Source organism: Neovison vison, chromosome 3, assembly GCF_020171115.1.
Source record: "Neovison vison isolate M4711 chromosome 3, ASM_NN_V1, whole genome shotgun sequence".
NCBI classification, from domain to species: Eukaryota; Metazoa; Chordata; class Mammalia; order Carnivora; family Mustelidae; genus Neogale; species Neogale vison.
The window spans coordinates 224644020-224661984 of NC_058093.1; the positions used below are offsets into that span (position 1 = coordinate 224644020).

Sequence of the window (17965 nt, forward strand, 5' to 3'; positions counted from 1 at the left end):
ACGTGCTTCGTGGTTTGCAAGACCTAAGGGCCTGCCAATTTTACAGCGCCAGAAGGCGGCTTGGTTTGGCATCGCTGCTTCCACTTGAGTGCATAGTTCATCCTAGCCTGGCGGCCACCAACTCCACACCTCTACCGAAGGTGACAAGGCCACCAGCAGCAGGCAGGTTTGTGCCTCCCAGACACAGGCTCCACCCCCTCCCCCCCAGCTGCTTCCTGACTTTACGGAATTGTCAGGGCCAGGGTTTCTCAGGTTTTGATGTTTCACAAACCAGTGAAATTATAGAGTATTCTGGACTCATGCTGATTTGTCAATCTACTATTTTGCAAAGAACAAAAAGAGATGGCTCTCTCCTTTCACCTTTGCCCCCATTCTGTAAAACGTGACACACGTCTGGCCGGCTCTGCCCATGGGCCTTACTGTCTGGTTTTCTCAGAAAGATGCACATGTCATCACAGCCCAGCATCTGGGAGCCCCAAGGGGGCTCCAGGCAGGACCCCGGAGTGAGTGAGGGACCCAACAGACAAGGCTTTTCAGAGAAAAACATGGTCTTATATCCTTTATTTTATATATATGTGTATATATATATATATGCACATCTGTTTTATTTACAATAATTGGTTCTATCAAATAATCATATCACGGCCTTCTATTGGTAATCTTCCCCAAGACAGTTTCAGGTGAAATTAGGTATTTGCGCACTTTGACTACCACACTTGAGAATTTGTGACTGATTTCAGTTAGAGGCCATGCGCACAATTCAAAATATATACAAATGGGGTTGAGGTGCTAAGAGTGGGCCGAAAGAAAGCACAGGACTTAGAACAAGTAAACGGTGTATTTTGCTGGCATGGGAGCCACCACGTGACCGGCAAGTGCTGCGCTTGACTCCGAGCTCTTTTACTGTAGTGGGGGTGGTGGCTTCTGAACATCTGTAGTGACAGCAGGTCTGACCGCTAGATGCTTCGCCGAGGGCTCATTTCTTCTCCTTCTCTGCCTCTCCTTTTGTGGATTCTTGTTTCAGTTTGTAATCTGCTAGGGCAGCCTTGATTGCATCTTCGGCCAGCACTGTAAGGAGCACAAGGAAAGAGCCTCAGTCTGTACACAGTACAGAGAGGGTCTTGGGAATCACACCTTTAAGAGCTAGAGGGCAGCAGTGCTGGGAAGGGCTTATCACAGTCCCCCGGGCTGGGGGAGTGTGGAGTCAGGAGCAAGCCTGGAAAGCCAGCCAGCCATTTCCAGAGCCTGAATATGCCTGCCCATGGCTTTGGAGGCAGACTAGGGTTTAAATACCTGGGATTCTAGGCTAGTTCCTCAGCCTCCTGCAATCCCCTTTCTGTTCTATAATACTGGGACATTCTCCTTTGCTGGGATAGGGTGAGGGCTTAGTAAATTGACATGTCAGAGGGCCACAAGAGATGTCAGTTCTCATCAGCCCCCAGAGAAGTCCGGAGTAAATGTAGTGATGCTGGCTGAGCAAGCTGCGGAACATGGTTGGCCATGTTGACAGGTGTCAACTGCCACATCGTCTGGAGGGATCCCAACTTTGAAAACTTTTTACTTTGGAGTCAGAATTATAATGACTATGGGGGGAAATAGTAAGCAACAGGCAGAGAGGAACAGTTCAAGGTGGCGGTGCCCAAGAAGGCCAAATGAAGAGGCTGGGGGTTTTCTGAAAACGTCGACAAGCTATGCCCTTTATTCCTGCATACTGGGAATCCCAGCTCAGGTGGAAAGAACTCGGGTCATAGCAGATTCTTGACGACTGTTAGCACATCCCTGCCCCTGATTTTCCCTGTGAGTCTTACTCTGGCAAGAGGCCTGGCTCTCTGCTGATTTTAAACTAATTTGGTCAGTAAGTTAAGGCTACTATTTCTCATTCCCTCCTTCGCCTAGAAGGTTGAGAGAAGATGGAAAACACTTTAGATTTAAGACAGAGGCCAAAATGGAAAGCCAAGTATAAGTCTTAAGGCATCTGGGCTTTCTCCTAGGACAGTGTACAGGGGACTGTTACACAACTGGACTTAGTCAATCTGTATACACAGACGCAGACTATATACACAGTTAACAGCACCTGGGAAGGAAGTGGTAACACCTGCGACAGAATTATGGCAGAAGCAGAATTATCTCCTTTACTGTCCAAACTTGACTCCAATGGGTGGGACCAGCACAGATTCTAGAATCAAAGATTGGGGCTTAGGGCCTGGCTTTCCCACTTAGAAGCCATGTGACTGGGGTGCTTTAAGCTGAGCCCCGCTTTCCTGGTCTGTAAGAGGGAGAGATAATGATGCTATCTGTGGACTAGAGGACATTTCTGAAGCTTAGAAATGATGCCATGACGTGCTCGCATGACGCCCAGCACACCCCACCTCCTGTTAAGACCCTCCCGGAGATGGGCAGTGAGGCCTGGAGGCTTTTGCCATCTGAAGGTTATGGATGCCACAACCAAAACGGCTTCGCCATTACTCTGCACAAATGCCAGTTGATGCCATTACAGAAGTGCTCCCAGCTGTGCAAGCTCGTGTGCATTACGGAGCGGAAACTCACTGGAGCAGTGCAGCTTCACAGGGGGCAGACAGAGCTCCTTGGCGATGTCCGTGTTCTTAATTGTCAAGGCTTCTTCCACCTGAGAGGCATGGAGAGCGGGACAGTCTCAGTGAAGCTCTAACTCAAGGAACAGGCAATCCAAAAGGGAGGTCAAAGAGGGCCCCAGAATGGGGTGGTGGGGATGACTGCCATTAAGAACCCCAGAGGATGCACACTTGTGTGTCAAGGCTGCAGCTGGGGCTCTGTGGTATGGAGTACACACTCTGTCGTGCGGCGTGGCAAAGACACTTCGACAAGCCAGCCTGTGAGACCTCTCTTAGGGGTCTGCTTCAGGCCAGCAACAGGAATCTTGCTTTTTTTTTTTTTAATTTTTTTATTTAAAGGCAGTGATTTCTCCTATTCTGGTTTTGTGAGGATCAGCTTCAGTGATGTCTTTATACCAAATGTCTAGAATAAATCCCTTCAACCAGAAGTGCTGAATGGTGTCAGGGCGGTCAGAGAGGTGGCAAATAGGCCAGTGGCACTCTAGCATTTGGCAGTGGCACAGACTGGTCTTGGGATCATCCTCTGCTGGAAAAGAATCTATCTTGGCCAAACGACGGGAAAGGATGCCCTGAGTTTGCTCGAGTGTCCGAGGACACGTGAGGGAGGCCCACGTAGAAGGAGCCCTGCTGCCTTAAGAAGACCCAGAGTTCCCCATCTGTCCCCCAATTTCCCAATTCTGCTGACTTCAAGGATAATGCTTCACGTTCTGTTCTTAGAAACTCAGAGAGGACCACAAGGTCAAAGAAAGGCCCTCTTCCTCCTCTTTCTGATCACAGCTCAAAGGCCAGATCCTGGGAGTACAGGTGCCTTGTCTTGCTTCCCCTTTCCCAGAGCACAGGTCTTAACAAATCGCTTCAGAGGCATTTCCTCCAGATCAGGTTAGGTCTGTGCTCGCCCAGGGAGCTAGCCAGAAGGCCCGGAGCCACAGGAAGCCTGGGGCACGTGGCCCTGCTCCCATCATTGCTGTAGAGCTGCCCAGCTCCCCATGCACACTCTGTGACTCAGCCCCTGAACCTGGTCCCTTGGGGCTACAAAGATAAGCAGCCCTATATTTTGGCTTTTCTGAGCAGTTTTATGACTGGATTTTAGAAACTCCAGTCCTTCACGGGGTTTGGGACCTTCTACCTCTGCAGCTTCTGGGAAAGAGACTTGGTCAGAAGAACAGAAACGGTGTTCCAGCTTTCTCATTTCCACCCTCAGAGGGCCTGCTGACCAGCCACCGGGATCACTGCTCTGATTTATTTGTTCCCTTGCCTCCATCTTTGGTGTTTCTGATCCTTTAATCCCTTTTCCCACCAGCTAGTTTATAAACCACCTTATAAACCACCTGCAATCCTTCTTGAAACATGATACAAAGAAACAAGAACACAAACCACAATATAGCCTCTCCCACCCTTAGACTAAAAAAAATTTTAATTTTATTATTTATATTTTATATTTTTATTTTTTATTTAATTTTAATTAAAAGAAATTTTAATCAGCAATCCTGCAGAAAGCCATGGAGTTCTTTGCTGTTCTTTTCTGTTAGTTGGGGAGGTGAGGATATTTTTCCCATTTAATTAAAAACAAAACTGAACGGATGCCTGGGTGGTTCTGTTGGTTAAGCATCCAATTCTTGATTTTGGCTCAGTCATGACCTGATTATGAGATTGAGTCCTACCTTGGGCACTGTGCTGGGCATGGGCCTACTTATGACTCTCTCCCTCTGCCCCGCCACCCAACACAGAAAACAAAAAAAGCCTTAAACAAAACACCACCCAAACCTCCAAACAAATAAAAATGATAGACAAAAAAAAAACCCCAAAACAAAAAGCTTAACAAAATTATCCATAATTCCCAATGTGAAGAATTTAATCAAAACCTGAGGAGAAATTAAAGAAATTCTTAGACTATTAAAAAAAAAAAAAAAAATCAGCCCTCCCTCCTTTCCCCCCAATATTTAGACCCTTCCCTTAACTCAGAGGCAGGTTTGTCAAAAATGTGATTTAATTCTGTCAATCTGCAAGCAAACTTACCGTCTTCCCTTTTACCCATTCAGTGGCTAATGAGCTAGAGGCAATAGCAGACCCACAGCCAAATGTTTTAAACCTGGCATCCACAATCTTCCCCTTTTCATCCACTTGAATCTAGAAAAGAGACAGGAGTTAAGCAGTGGTTCCTGGTGCCGCCCCGTAGAACCTGCTTTATAGGGGGTTCACTGAAGCTCACCCCAAGGGCTTTGGTCTTGCTTTCCATACCCTAAGTTTTAACATTAATTGCTGAATTTGCTTTGTCACAAAGGGCTTGGTGATGAAGAGTAAAATGTAGGAATGATCATCAGAACGAAACAGGCCTACTGGTTAAAGATAAGCTGAAAAATATACCTCCCACCCCCAATTTTTGGTTTTGTAACCCAAGTCTGCTCTTTGGCTATGAAGTTCTCTTGGCTGCTCAATCTGCATTTTTAAACACTGGGAGAGTCTGTAATAAGTTCCCTGGTTAGTGCTATTTAGTTTGGTATGAAATGACATCTAGTGGTTTCCTCCTGTCTTGTTTCTGTTTTCCAAGGTAGGCATGGAGACCTCTGGCAAGCTGCCCCTTCACCAGGATGAAGCAGATGTGGACAAAGCTACCGTTTACTCAAAGTGCCAGTCACTACCTTTGTGTTGTTTCCAATCAGGCGGAGGCTTGATATGTGGCATTTCCTGTCTCACTGGGGATTGCTAACCGAATGGTTTGTGGTTTTCCTTTGCTCAGTAAAATTCACAAAACTTTCTACTTGGCTGAAGTTGGAATTTAAGCTGATAGACTGAGTAGAAAACTGACACCAGAAAGGGTCAGCAGTATATGAGACAACTAAGATTCAGTCCCTACCTAATAATTGATAACTTTGAACCATCCCATCATCTCACAGGAATCCAGGTAGAGACCAAGGGGAAAGCTGTGCATGCAAATGCTTTGTAAACAAAGAAGCACTGTATGAGCAAAGGGATTACTGTCATGACCATTAAAGATGAAAACCAGCGGTACCTGCAGTTTCATTACATCACCACATGCTGGCGCCCCCACCAATCCAGTTCCGACATTTTTTGAAGTCTTGTCAAGGGACCCCACGTTTCTAGGATTTTCATAATGATCAACAACCTGAAATTAGAAGGTTAAGAGAAATCCAATGATTACTCTTTTTTGTCTCCCCAACTTGATGGTAAGCTCCTTCAAGTTTCTTGAAGTCAGCAAGCTGAACCTGGCAGGCAGTCAGTCGCTAAGCATCAGACATCACCTGGGGAGGAAGGCTTACACTTACGTCAGTGAGATTTTATGACCCAACCGTTTGGACCTCTTTTCCAACAACCCTCAGAAATTTGAGTTACTGGAGAAAAATCAGCAAAATCATGTCTTAAATCCATAGGGTTTTTTTTTTTTTTTTAAAGACTTTATTTGAGAGCAAGAGACAAAGGACAAACGGGGGAAGGGGCAGAAAGGGAGAAGCAAACTCCCTGCTGAGCTGAGAGCCCAACCTGGGGCTCTATACTAGGACCCTGGGCTCATGACCTGAGCTGAAGGCAGACGCTTAACTGACTGAGCCACCCAGGCATCCCTCCATAGGGTTTTAAAATCACAAATAATTAGCTGATCTTTACCATCTAAGTCACCAGATTTGGGCTCAAACAGCATTTCTGGTATTTCCAAATAAATCCATCCTCAAAGGATGATTACTATTAAAAATTTTTCAAAAAACAAGTATGGCCCGGCAATCGAAGGATCTCCCAGAAGTCTCAAGGAGAATGTTATACGAGGAACAATGCTATGGAATGTGTCCATTTGCGTATGATGAAACAGTAACCGTCCCATTACTGTATTTCAAGCCCGGAAATCACTCTGGTGGAGTAGCGCACCCTGGTGGCTGAAAGGCTGCTAGCCCACGTTCGTTGAGGGTGTTTTGTCAACAAAACACACCCCTAGGTAGGGGAGGAGCGAAGTCCCTGGCAGACGAGCTGAAGCCAGGACAGAACAGTATCTATTCAAACTGGCACACAGAAGACTTTAATGTAACCTTGAGGCGTGTCTACCAGTTAGCCTTAAGTCTGGCCTTAAGTCTCCCGATCTTACAGTGTCTCTTCCCAACGGCGGATTTTGATTCCAAGCCCAAGGACTTACAAGATAATACCTCATCTGGACTTTTTGCCCCATGTTGATTCACCGCGTTCTTAGTCGTTTCCAGAGTGGGAAAGTTTCTGGTCTAGGGGACTTTACGCCTTCGGAAAGCAAGGGTTGCAAACTATGCACCTATTCCTATTCCCCGACGCTGTCTCCCCTATTCCCCACCAAAAAACAACAACAAAAAACGACAAAATTAAAACACTGTTGATTACGTGTCTGACTCCACGCGGAGACTGACTTCCTACAACAGTAACTGCACCGTAAATGATCTCCATGTGCTGGGTACCATGCCGAGGACTGCACAAGCACATCTACCTCGTGTAGGGGAAAGCTAAGAACTCACTTTACAATGGGGAAAACAGGTTCATCGCAGCGCAGGGACTTGCCCAAGGTCATCTGGCTAGGGCAACGGCCTCCCTGAAGCCGGAGCCCGCGCCAGTGTGTCTGTCCCTGGAGTGAGGCTGGCAGGTCATAACGGGCCCTCCTTCCTGGGCTGCTGGGTTTTGAGGCACAAAATCGCAGCCAGCGGTGGGGTCCCCCGGCAGCGGTTAGTTTTACCCGCGCAGCAAAGGAAACGTAGTCCAGTCAGTCAGAGTCGCGCGAAGGGGTGGCCCCTATCCCCGCCGCAGTGGGGGTTCCCAAGGCCGCGCACAACCCCGCAGCCACTGCTCCCCAGGTCCGGCCTCCGTCGAGCGCCGGCATACCTGGGTCCTCTCGCCGGTCCTCGCCATCCCGCCGCCTTACCAGTGCGGGTCCCGCGCATTCCCTCATCTGCCCCTACCTTCTTGTGATAGAGCCGGGCCGGAGCCGACAGTTCCCGGGTAGGCAGGCGCGGACTCCGCAGCAGCAGGGCCGACGCCGCCCGTCTCAGACGGCCCGCTCCAGCCGCCGCCATCTTCCCGGCTTGCGCCAGCTTAGGCCGAGCGCCAGACGGAGGGGAGGGACGCGCCCGCGCGTCGGTTCCTGGCTTGGAGCGCGCACCCTTTTACGTCACCGCGACTTCGCGCCTGCGCCCTCCCCCTCCATGCACGTGTCTGCCTTTGGTCCCGTCTTGACCACGCCCCTCCGGGGGTGGGCGGGAAGCCGAACTGAAAGACTGAAGTTGGAGGGTTTGTTTCGAGCGCGGGGTTTTGAATCTGAGGGGTCTCAGGCAGGAGTGGGAGCCCAAGTTCGCTTTCACCAAGCCTACCCATCGCCGGAATGCGGCTTAGTGGATCAACCACTACTGTTCACAGCTCGATTTTGCAGCTTAGGAAGTTGAGGGTCAGAGAGGTTTAGTAACTTCTCCAAGATTGCCCAGTCTCATTTGAGATTCAAGCAAGGACAATTCTGGGTTAGAATCCGGAGTCTGCTCCTTCCCGGCTGTGTGGCCCTAGGCGAATGACATAATCTCTTTAAGCCTTGATCCTCGCTTTTATACTAATTCAAGAGCAATTCATTGAGCAAGTGTCATATGTCAAGGCGTTATACTAGGCTTTGGGGATCCAACATAGAAAAACACATTAATTCCTTACACAATTAACCTCGCTAATGAGGGAGAAAGGCAGCAAATAAACAATATTTTCCTACCTCAAAAATGGGAGCTTAATTGCGGAAAACGAACACGCCATACCCTGATTTTTTTTTAAAGTACGTACGTATATGTCTACATCTATTTCTCTTCATCAGCATGCTGACATATTTATATGACCAATGCCTGGAAATGAAAAGTTTCTAATAAACGCTTAGTAGTGAAATTTATTAATACTGGCTTGCAGAACATGATTTCATACAAGAAAACCCACACGTGTATTTAACGCTTACTTAGGCACCAGGTATTACATAAAGAGGAGGAAGCTCTGTGAGATATGTTTTTTTCGTGAACGGTGCAGTCGATCCTTCCCCGGGTACTTGGAGTTTCCTCTGCGTTTTCGGTTCAGTTGCTGGGGAGACTGAACCACGCGCCGGATCGGGCTAGGCAGTAAGGAAGGCTTTCATTCCCAGATTCCTTTTGACCTTCTCAAGATGGCGCCAAACCCTTCCCTTCAGTCATCACTCCATGACTTCCTCTACGGCCTCCACTTCCTGTTCAAAGACCCAACCTCTGTCCGAAGTTGCGACGGAACACATGCCGTATTGGGGACTTCTTATTCTGAGAGAACTTCTATACCTATGTAAAAGCAATACGAAATTTCACGGGTTCCGAGATTTTCCCGTCGTTCGAGGCTCACAGTTTCTCTTTCCGTCGCGAGGAGAGCGGGGTTTAGGTCAGGCGCACGCCGCGGGCAACTCCTCCTTCAGCGGGTCTTCGGCGGCCACGAGAAGACCCGGGAGTCACTGGAAACGCAAGATGGCGACGGCGGCCGCAACATCGGCTTCAGAAGCGGAGGCTGAGCCCAAGGCCGGGCCCACAGCGGAGGGCGAGGAGGATGACGTTAAGACGGCTAGGATGAGGAGGAAGGTGTTGTCGCGGGCTGTGGCCACTGCGACGTACAAGGCCGTGGGGCCAGGGTGGGACCAGCCGGAGGAAGGCGTGAGTGAGAGCGATGGGGACGAGGAGTACGCCATGGCTTCCTCTGCCGAGAGCTCCCCTGGGGAGTACGAATGGGAGTATGATGAAGAGGAGGAGAAGAACCAGCTGGAAATCGAGCGGCTGGAGGAGCAGGTGGGTCTGGGTCTGGGCGGCGGGCTCCTTCCCTCAGGTTCCCCGGTCGTGGCTCTTCTCCCAGGTCTCCGGCGGTAGTAAAGCCTCCAGGGCCGCAAAACCGCTATTAATCATCACAGGTCCCGTCATTTGAGCGTTTATTGCTTGCCGGGTGTTTTGCATGCGCTATACCATTGAATGCTAACAGCGACCCAAGGAAGAAAGTAGTGTATTCCCCTTTTTAGGGGAGGAGATTGAGGCTCCGCGCGAAGGGAATTCTCTTGCTGACGATTACGCTTCTGCAAGTGGCGAGCCAGGTCTCGAACTTTGGAACGACTACAGAGCTCCCGCTTTTAACCACACCGTTAAATTGTGGTCAGCAGTCGCAATGAAATTGTACTTAAAAGAGATTTTTTTTTCCTTTTAAGTAGCAATGCCCACAAAGGTGAACTACGGTATGATAGACAAAGCAGTGACCGTGACTGTGATGATAGAAATGGGATGGTAGAAATCTCAGCGTCTGGAGGCTGAGACCCCAGTTGTAGCTAGTCCATGTTTGTGTGAGCTTAGGCACGTTTCTTAACTTCTCTGAGCCTCGGCCTTCTCACCTGTAAATTGGGAGCAACAAGTTCTGCATCATGTAGTTGTTGTAACCGTAATTAAGAGCCCAGTTCCTGGCACCTGATGGTACCATGATCTATAATTTGTAACTCCTGTGTAATCCAGGATCTCAGCAGGAGAAAGGTGGTCCGCTCAGATTAGGATAATTTGAGAGAAGGTTAGTAAAGGGACTGCTGTGTTTATTAAAGTGTGGTCAGAGAGATCAGGAGTGAATGTGCAGTACCTCAGGGCTAGTGACTGCGGGACCTTGTGTGTGCTTCTAGGCCTGAAGAGATGAGGGGAGAAGACAGACCAGTTTTCTGAATAGTTGTGTTGAGAGGGCACCTGAGAGCAGGGGAGACCTTTAGGCAGGGGTATAACCCCAGCTTCCCATCAGGGATTGGGGTAAGGGAAGGAATACCCTGACCTCTCTCTCTCTCCAAACATTTGCTGGTGCCTTCTGCTGGGCAAACCCTGCTGGAAGCGAGAGAGCCAGAGACTCCCTGGATGTGGTCCACACAGGAGGGCACAGGACAGAGATGAGAGGGGGAAGTAGCATTGGGAGGGCAGGGCACCTGGGTGACTCAGTGGGTAAAGCATCTATCTTTGGCTCAGGTCATGATCCCAGGGTTATGGGGTCAAGTCCTGCATTGGGCTCCCTGGGAGCCTGCCATTCCCTCTGACCCTCCTCCCTGCACACGTGCGCTCTTTCTCTTGCAAAAATAGATAAAATCTTTGAAAAAGGAATTGGAAGGGCAAACAAATCGAGAACATTTTTGTTTCAGCAATTAGGAAACGGGCTTGGAGCAGATGATGAAATGATTTGCCTAGAGTCATTCACAAGGGGAATTGAATTTATCAGGGTTGTCCATGGGCCAAAAGCCACACTGATAAGAAATCACTTAGCTATGTGAAGTTGTTAACCTGCCTTACTCACTTAACCTTGCTGGGTGTGAGATTCCTTATAATGTCCCCTTTGGCAGTCATAGTTTTGTTGTGAAATAGTGACAGTGTATCACTTGTTTCATTCATCATCGCATTTGAATGTCAAAGGAGCTCAGTAAGGATAGGCAAGTAGTTATCTTTTCTGCTTTTTAGAAATTAGTACTCCAGTGTTTACTTGGTCTTTTATTCATTCACAGTCTTCTATTCATTCACTACACAAAGGTGTACCATAGGGTGCCAGGCTGACTCTGTCCCTGTCCTGATGGAAATCTATGCTTTTTCCACAAGCCATTAGCTTACTCTTCTGTGAGTCAGGGGAAATAAGGATTAGCTGTTTGAGCGGAAGGGGAAGCTTGGAAGCAGAGTAAGTCCTTGCTGAGAGTAATTAGTTAGCAAGAGAGCAGGATGGGTCAGAGCAGAGGTCTCCTGGCTACTGGTGTCCTCTAGTTCCCTGCCCTATGTCAGGTCACAGAAGGTGGTTTGGAGCTCACACGGTGACCACACTGTGATATGAATTGAAGAGCCCCTGGCTCTTACTGACCTGTTTGTCATGGGGTCTGGAGATTGATTTTTCCAATTTTTGCAAACCTCCCTCCCACCTCATCCCGATCCCATCGCCTCTAGTTCCTGCTGTAAGAGCTCTTACGGTGGAGTGTGACGATGGATAACATTGAGACAGGCCTGTGAAAACCTCACCCGTGTCATCTCTGCAAATTCCAGTTCTCTGATTGTATTGTATGGGAGCTCAACGTTAGTTGTGGTAGCCATCCATGTAACAAAAGCAAAGATTTCCCTTTATCTGTGTTTGTGTCCTGAAACTAAAAGTGGCACCTCCTGGTGCCTTATAAGTTATTCCAGCTCCCTGAGCCTGTGGTGTCCTCGGTGGTCGAAACAAGGGTCGTAGGGCTGTAGTGGAGCTTAAGTGACCCACGCTTATAAAGCTCCCGGCAAATTTGACACACAGTAGGTGTGGTGCCGCGGCCTGCTGTGTGCTTTCCCCACTCTGCCTGGAATTGTGGTGGTTGTGTCTTCTAGGACCAGGCCTCGTTATTTCTCTACCACCGCTTGGGGTCCAGGTTGTTAGGGGATCTGGAAAACAGCACATCGTTGTGTGCACTGGCTAAGCCGCCTCTTTCTTTAAGTCATCCTTTGTTGTTAATGATGTTCTGAGACCAGAATAGACCAGTATATGTTCTTACTTGTCGGTGCTGAGTGAACTCTGTGGAAAGTCTCATAAATGCATCTCAGTATGCATTTAAATACTTTCGGAGCACCTCTTACTCAGTATCTGTATTATTTGGGCCTAGAAATCAGAAATTTAGACCAAAAGCCATCCTGGGAAACAGTTTCTCTACTTCGTTGACTTTTATACCTTTTTTTCCTGACCTACAAATGGTATTCGTGTAAGGGGAGCTGTATAGACGTTAGTCACTCTAACAGGACTGTCTCACCCCCCTTCCTGTTCTAAAACTACCTTCAGACCCAGGTGACTTGAGAGCATTGGGTGACAGGGAGAGCCTCTGCCTCTTGTTTAGCAAGAAAAGTACATTTTGGGCAAACCTCACTTCTTCAGTTAGTGTGACTTGGCTACACACTTGACAATCAGTTGTGAAACATGAGTGTGTCAGGACAAACCACTTGAGAAGCAGGGGTTTACTCCGCCTCCTTCCTTGTACAAATGAAGAAGCCAAGAACCAGGGTAGATTAGAATGCTTGTGTCCTGACCTAGTCCAGTCCTTTTTAAACTCATCATTAATCATGGGATGGGCTTAGCTTGTTAAAATTTATATCTCATGAGCAGGAGAACATTGCTAAAAAGTCTAAAGATAAAAATTTTAGGTCAGACTCTTGCCAATTATTGAGTATTGTTTTTTTGCATGTAATTTGATACATACAAAGCAGTTCAGGTCTGTAAATTGTGAAGTGTGGTGGTCAAGTGAACACTACTTACTCCACCACTTGGTCTAAGAGCTAGAACCTGATCAGTACAGTTGTACGTACCTAATTGGCTTTTCCCCTATTCCGTGGCCCTGCCTCCCCTCCTAAAGCCCAAGTAACTACTTTTTTGAATTGGTGTGCTTCCTTCTCTTTTAAAAAGTGTATATTTTTTTCAGCTATATATGTGTCCCTAGGTAATATATTGCCCACTTTTGCTAATTTCTGAGTGTTTGGAAAGTGTATCATGTGGCATTTAATCTTTTGGGACTGCTTTCCACACAGCGGTGTGTTTTGGGATTCCTCCGTGTTGCTTGTAGCTACAGTTCGTTCATTTTGCCTGCTGTATATTTAGTACGCCATTGGAGGGGTGTTACCAATTCTTCTGGCGTTAGGATTGCTTACAGTTTATTTTTGTTTTATTTTCTTTTATTTTGGTCCTGTTACCAACGAGCTACAAGGAACATTGTTACTGTTGAAATGTGCTATTATTCAACATGTATAAGGATTTCTCTGAGTGTTTTTCAAACTGGGGTCATAGTCGTGAGTCGTGAATTCATTTTGATAGAACCAGTGTTGTTCTGTCATATGTTTTCTGTCTGCATGGGTCTGTTTCTCAGCGTTCTCTTTTTTTTTTTTTTTTTAAAGATTTATTTATTTATTTATTTGACAGAGAGAAATTACAGGCAGGCAGAGAGAGAGAGGAGGAAGCAGGCTCCCTGCTGAGCAGAGAGCCCGATGCGGGACTCGATCCCAGGACCCTGAGATCATGACCTGAGCTGAAGGCAGCGGCTTAACCCACTGAGCCACTTTGTTCTGTTGGTCAGTTTGTCAGTCCTGTGTCATTTCCACGCTCTGAATCATTGTTACTGAGTCTTGCTACCTGGTGAGACAGATTCTCCTCTGTATTTTAATACAGTACCTCATGTCTAGATTGTTGAGTACATTGTCAGAGTGTTAGTTGAATGAAGGAGAGGGAAATAACTTAGTGCTGAAATGGGGCAGATGTTGGAAGAGTAGACCCTGGTGTTCATATGTAGACTTAAGGGAACCCCATACCCCAACTCATACAAAAGCTTTTTGAAAAAACTAATCTTTTCATTTTGAGATAGTTGTAGATTCCCTGCAGTTTTAAGAAATTCTACAGGAATCCTGTGTACCCTTTACTGGTTTCTCCCAATGGTAAGCTTTTGTAAAACTACAGTGTAACACCATCACCCAGATGTTGACGTTGATACAGTCAGCACAGATCAGTCTGTCACCACAAGGGTCCTTCCTGTTGTCCTTTTATAGTTACAGTTCCTGACCTCTGGGAACCACTAATCTGTTCTCTATTTCTATAATTTTGTCGTTTGAAGGATGTTATGTAAATGGAATCATATAGTATGTAATCTTTTTGGATTAGCTTTTCTTATTCAGCATAATTCCCTTAAGATTCATCTGACTTGTGGGGCCTCTGGGGGCTCAGTCAGTTAAGCATCTGCCTTTGGCTCAGGTCAAGATGCCAGGGTCCTGGGATCCAGCCCCATGTCGGGCTCTCTGCTCAGGGGGGAGCCTGCTTCTTCTCCCTCTACCCCTGCTTGTTGCCCTCCCCCCAACTCGGTCAAATAAATAAATAAAATCTTTAAAAAAAAAAAAGATTCATCTAAGTTGGGTACATGTTGTTCTTTCCTCATTCTGGCTAAGTAGTAGTCCACAGTATGGGTGCCCCACGGTTACTGGAACCATTCATCATTGAAGGTCATCTGGATTTCCAGGTTTGGCTACTAGGAATAAAGCTGTTAGGAACATTCACATACAGGTTTTGTGGGTTACATAGGTTTTATTTCTCTGGAAAAGTACCCAGGGGTGCACTTGCTGGGTGATGTGGTAATTGTGTGTGGAATTTATAAGAAATGGCCCAGCTGTTTTCCAGAGTTGCCATCCACATTTTATATTCCTATCAGCAGTATCAGCAATGTATGAGTGAGCCAGTTCATTTTTTTTTCTCATCTTCTCCAGCATTTGGTATTGTCACTATTTTTTATTTTAGTCATTCTAGATGTGTAATGATTTCTCATTGTGGTTTTAATGTGCATTTCTCTGATAGTTCATGATGTTGACTATTGTGTGCACTTAACTTGCTGTCTTGTGTCCTCTATGTACCTGTTGGTTCATGTCTTTTACCCATTTTCTAATTGGATTCTTGGTTTTTTAGTGCTGAGTTTGGAGTTGTATCTTTTAGATACTTATCCTTTGCTGGGTATGTGGTTTGTACATATATTTTTTGAATTCTGTAGCTTGTTTTTGCATCCTCGGTAGAATCTTTCATAGAACAAAAAGTTTAAATTTTAATAAGGGCCTAACTGGTATAGAATTTTTATCACAAATTGTTGTTAGATTTTGTCAGATGCATTTTCTATATCAGTGATACTGTGATTTTGGTTTAGCCTGTTGAGCTAGTGGGTTATAGTGATTGATTTTCACAGACTGCAGTATGAGCTCGCCTTATGTACCTGGAACAGATTCCACTTAGTCATGGTGTATGATTCTTTTAATACATTGAATTTAGTTCTGTAAGTTTTCCTCTCCATACTGCGGTAGCTGTATCCTTATTTTGACTTGCTGTGTCTTCATTTTCTTTTCTTTTTTTAAAGATTTTATTTATTTGACAGATAGAATTCACAAGTAGGCAGAGAGGCAGGCAGAAAGAGAGGAAGGGAAGCAGGCTCCCTGCTGAGTAGACAGCCTGATGCGGGGCTCATCCCAGGACCCTGGAATCATGACCTGAGCTGAAGGCAGAGGCTTCTACCCACTGAGCCACCCAGGCGCCCCTCTATCCTCATTTTCATTCAGTTCTACATATTTTTAAGTTTTCCTCAGGACTTCCTCTTTGACCCATGGGTTATTTACAAGTATATAGCTTAATTTCCAAATGTTTAAGGATTTCCCTACCATTACAGTTTTTTTTGTTTGTTTTTTAAACAGAGATCACAGGTAGGCAGAGAGGTAGGCAGAGAGAGAGAGAGAGAGAGGAGGAAGCAGGCTACCCGCTGAGCAGAGAGCCTAATGCGGGGCTGGATCCCAGGACCCTGAGATCATGACCTGAGCCAAAGGCAGAGGCTTAACCCACTGAGCAACCCAGGCACTCCTCCTTTTTTTTTATTTGCCATTACAGATTTCTAATTTAATTGTGTTATGATCAGAAAACATCTTCTATATGATTTCATTTTTAAAAATTTGTCAGAGTTTGTCTTACAGCCCATGGTTTGGTCTCACTAAACCTTCCATGGGCTCTCAAGGAAGAAAAAACTGTTCTGTTACTATCAGATGGAATGTTCTGTATATGTTAATTAGGTCCTGTTGGTTGATGCTGAGGCTCTTCTGTCTGCTTGCTGATTTTTCGTCTACTAGTTCTAGTTGCTGAAGTGGAGGGTTTTGAAGTCCCCATTGTAAGTGTGTCTCTTCTTTTAGCTTGAACAGTCTTGCTTAATCTATTTTGAGGGTCTGTTGTTTGTTTCATACACATTTAGGATTTCTTTGTCTTGCTGGTGGGTTGAGCCTTTCATCATTTTGTGATGCCCCGTTTTATCCTTGGTAGTTATATTTTCTCTGAAGTCTGCTTTATGTGATATTAATACAGCCATTTCTTTTTTTGGACTAATGTTTATATGCTATCTGTTTTTTTATCTTTTTACTTTCAGCCTTCCTATGTCCTTGAATTTGAAGTGAGTTTCTTGTAATCAGCATATAGTTAGGTTGTGTTTTTATCTACTCTCCCATTCTGTGCCTTTTAACAAGTATATACATATTTTAAAAGATTTATTTATTTTTATTTATTTTAAAGATTTTATTTATTTGACAGAGAGCTAGAGAGCACAAGTAGGCAGAGCAGCAGGCAGAGGGAGAGGGAGAAACGGGCTGTCCACTGTGCAGGGAGCCCAATGCGAGGCTCAATCCCAGGACCCTGGGATCATGATCTGAGCTGAAGGCAGCCGCTGAACTGACTGAGCCACCCAGGTAGCCTGTATTTGTTTATTTTATAGAAAGAGTGAATGAGTGGAGGAGCAAAGGGAGAGGGAGAGAAGCAGACTCCCCCCTGAGCATAGAGCCCCATGTGGGGCTCAGTCCCATGACCCTGCTGAGATCATGACCTGAGCTGAAATTAAGAGTCACATGCCTAACCAACTGAACCACCCAGGTGCCCCTTAATTAGTATATTGAGACCATAAATATTTAAAATATATATTTTATTTATTTGTCAGAAAGAAAGAGGGGGCGAGTACGCTTGCACAAGCAGGCGGAGTGGCAGAGAGAGAAGCAGAGAGAAGGAGCCCAATGTGGGACCCTGGGATCAAGACCTGAGCTGAGGGCAGATGGTTAACCGACTGAGTCACCCAGGTGTCCCAAGAGCATAAACGTTTAAGATAATTATTGCTATGTTCGATCTAAAGCCTGAGATTTTATTATTTTCTATTTGTTTCCTGTGTTTCTTATTCTTCTGTTTTTCTTTTCTTGCCTTCCTGGGAAGGACATTTTTTAGGATTCTGTCTTGATTTATTTATAGTGATTTTTAGTGTATTGCTTTGTATAGTTTCTTGGTGGTTGCCTTAGGGATAGTTGATTTGACTTACACGGTAGTTGTGTTCTACCACCGAGTGAAGTGTGGAAATGATCCTTCCATTGAGGACATCCTTGCATTTAGCATCCCCACTTTTAAGTATCACTGTTTTGAGTATCAGGTGGTTTTAAAATTTTTGTGTCAGTTATCACATACAGCTTAGAAAACTCATGAGAAGGATCCAGGATACTTATCTGTATTTCATGCTCTTTGAGCTCTTCTTCCTTCCTGATGCTACAAGATTTCTTTGATCATTTCCTTTCTCTTCCTTTCACTGTCTTTAAGAGAAAGTCTGCTAGTGGCAGGTTCTTTTAGTTTTCTGTTGTCTCAGATGTCTGATACCTTTTTAAGCAGTTGTTTTCATTTGTTTCAGCTTTCAGTTTGAAAAGTTTCAAATAATAGAAATAAATCTCTAATGTACCTATTGCTCAGCTTCAGCAGGTGCTGCCATTCTCGCTCCTCCCATTAGGGGTTTCTTTTTTGTTGTTTTTGTTTGGTAAAAGAGCTCTTAACCTACACAGCCGGCAGGT

The 17965-nt window shown here is 45.9% G+C and overlaps 2 protein-coding genes across 4 annotated transcripts in view; one reads left to right on the top strand and one right to left on the bottom strand.

Annotated features, from left to right (window-relative positions):
* Nucleotides 1-544: 544 nt before the first annotated feature.
* On the bottom strand, nucleotides 545-7687 carry ISCU (iron-sulfur cluster assembly enzyme). Its single transcript, XM_044244106.1, has 5 exons — nucleotides 7514-7687; nucleotides 5602-5715; nucleotides 4608-4718; nucleotides 2548-2626; nucleotides 545-1068 (listed from the first exon to the last, which is right to left on the bottom strand). Exons 1-5 carry the CDS (start codon nucleotides 7625-7627, stop codon nucleotides 977-979), a joined length of 510 nt encoding a protein of 169 aa, XP_044100041.1. The 5' UTR covers nucleotides 7628-7687; the 3' UTR covers nucleotides 545-976.
* A 1154-nt stretch (nucleotides 7688-8841) lies between these two features.
* The window catches only part of SART3 (spliceosome associated factor 3, U4/U6 recycling protein), a 38334-nt gene continuing 29210 nt past the window's right edge, over nucleotides 8842-17965 (top strand). For 2 of the 3 annotated variants that reach the window (XR_006383947.1, XM_044244107.1), the window contains exon 1: nucleotides 8842-9376. Coding sequence is in view for 2 of the 3 variants with exons in the window: in XM_044244107.1 (XP_044100042.1) it covers nucleotides 9062-9376 (315 nt within the window). In the remaining variant the exon portion in view is untranslated. The remainder of the gene's footprint in view (nucleotides 9377-17965) is intronic. The other variant, XM_044244108.1, reaches the window with a different exon arrangement.

Excerpts from the sequence above, each read along its gene's own strand:
- ISCU (XM_044244106.1), bottom strand. The coding sequence starts at position 7,627 with ATGGCGGCGGCTGGAGCGGGCCGTCTGAGACGGGCGGCGTCGGCCCTG. Across the intron at positions 2,627-4,607 it reads AATGGGTAAAAGGGAAGACG|GTGGAAGAAGCCTTGACAAT; the intron begins GTAAGTTTGCTT and ends CATGCCTCTCAG. Across the intron at positions 1,069-2,547 it reads TGTGAAGCTGCACTGCTCCA|TGCTGGCCGAAGATGCAATC; the intron begins GTGAGTTTCCGC and ends TGCTCCTTACAG.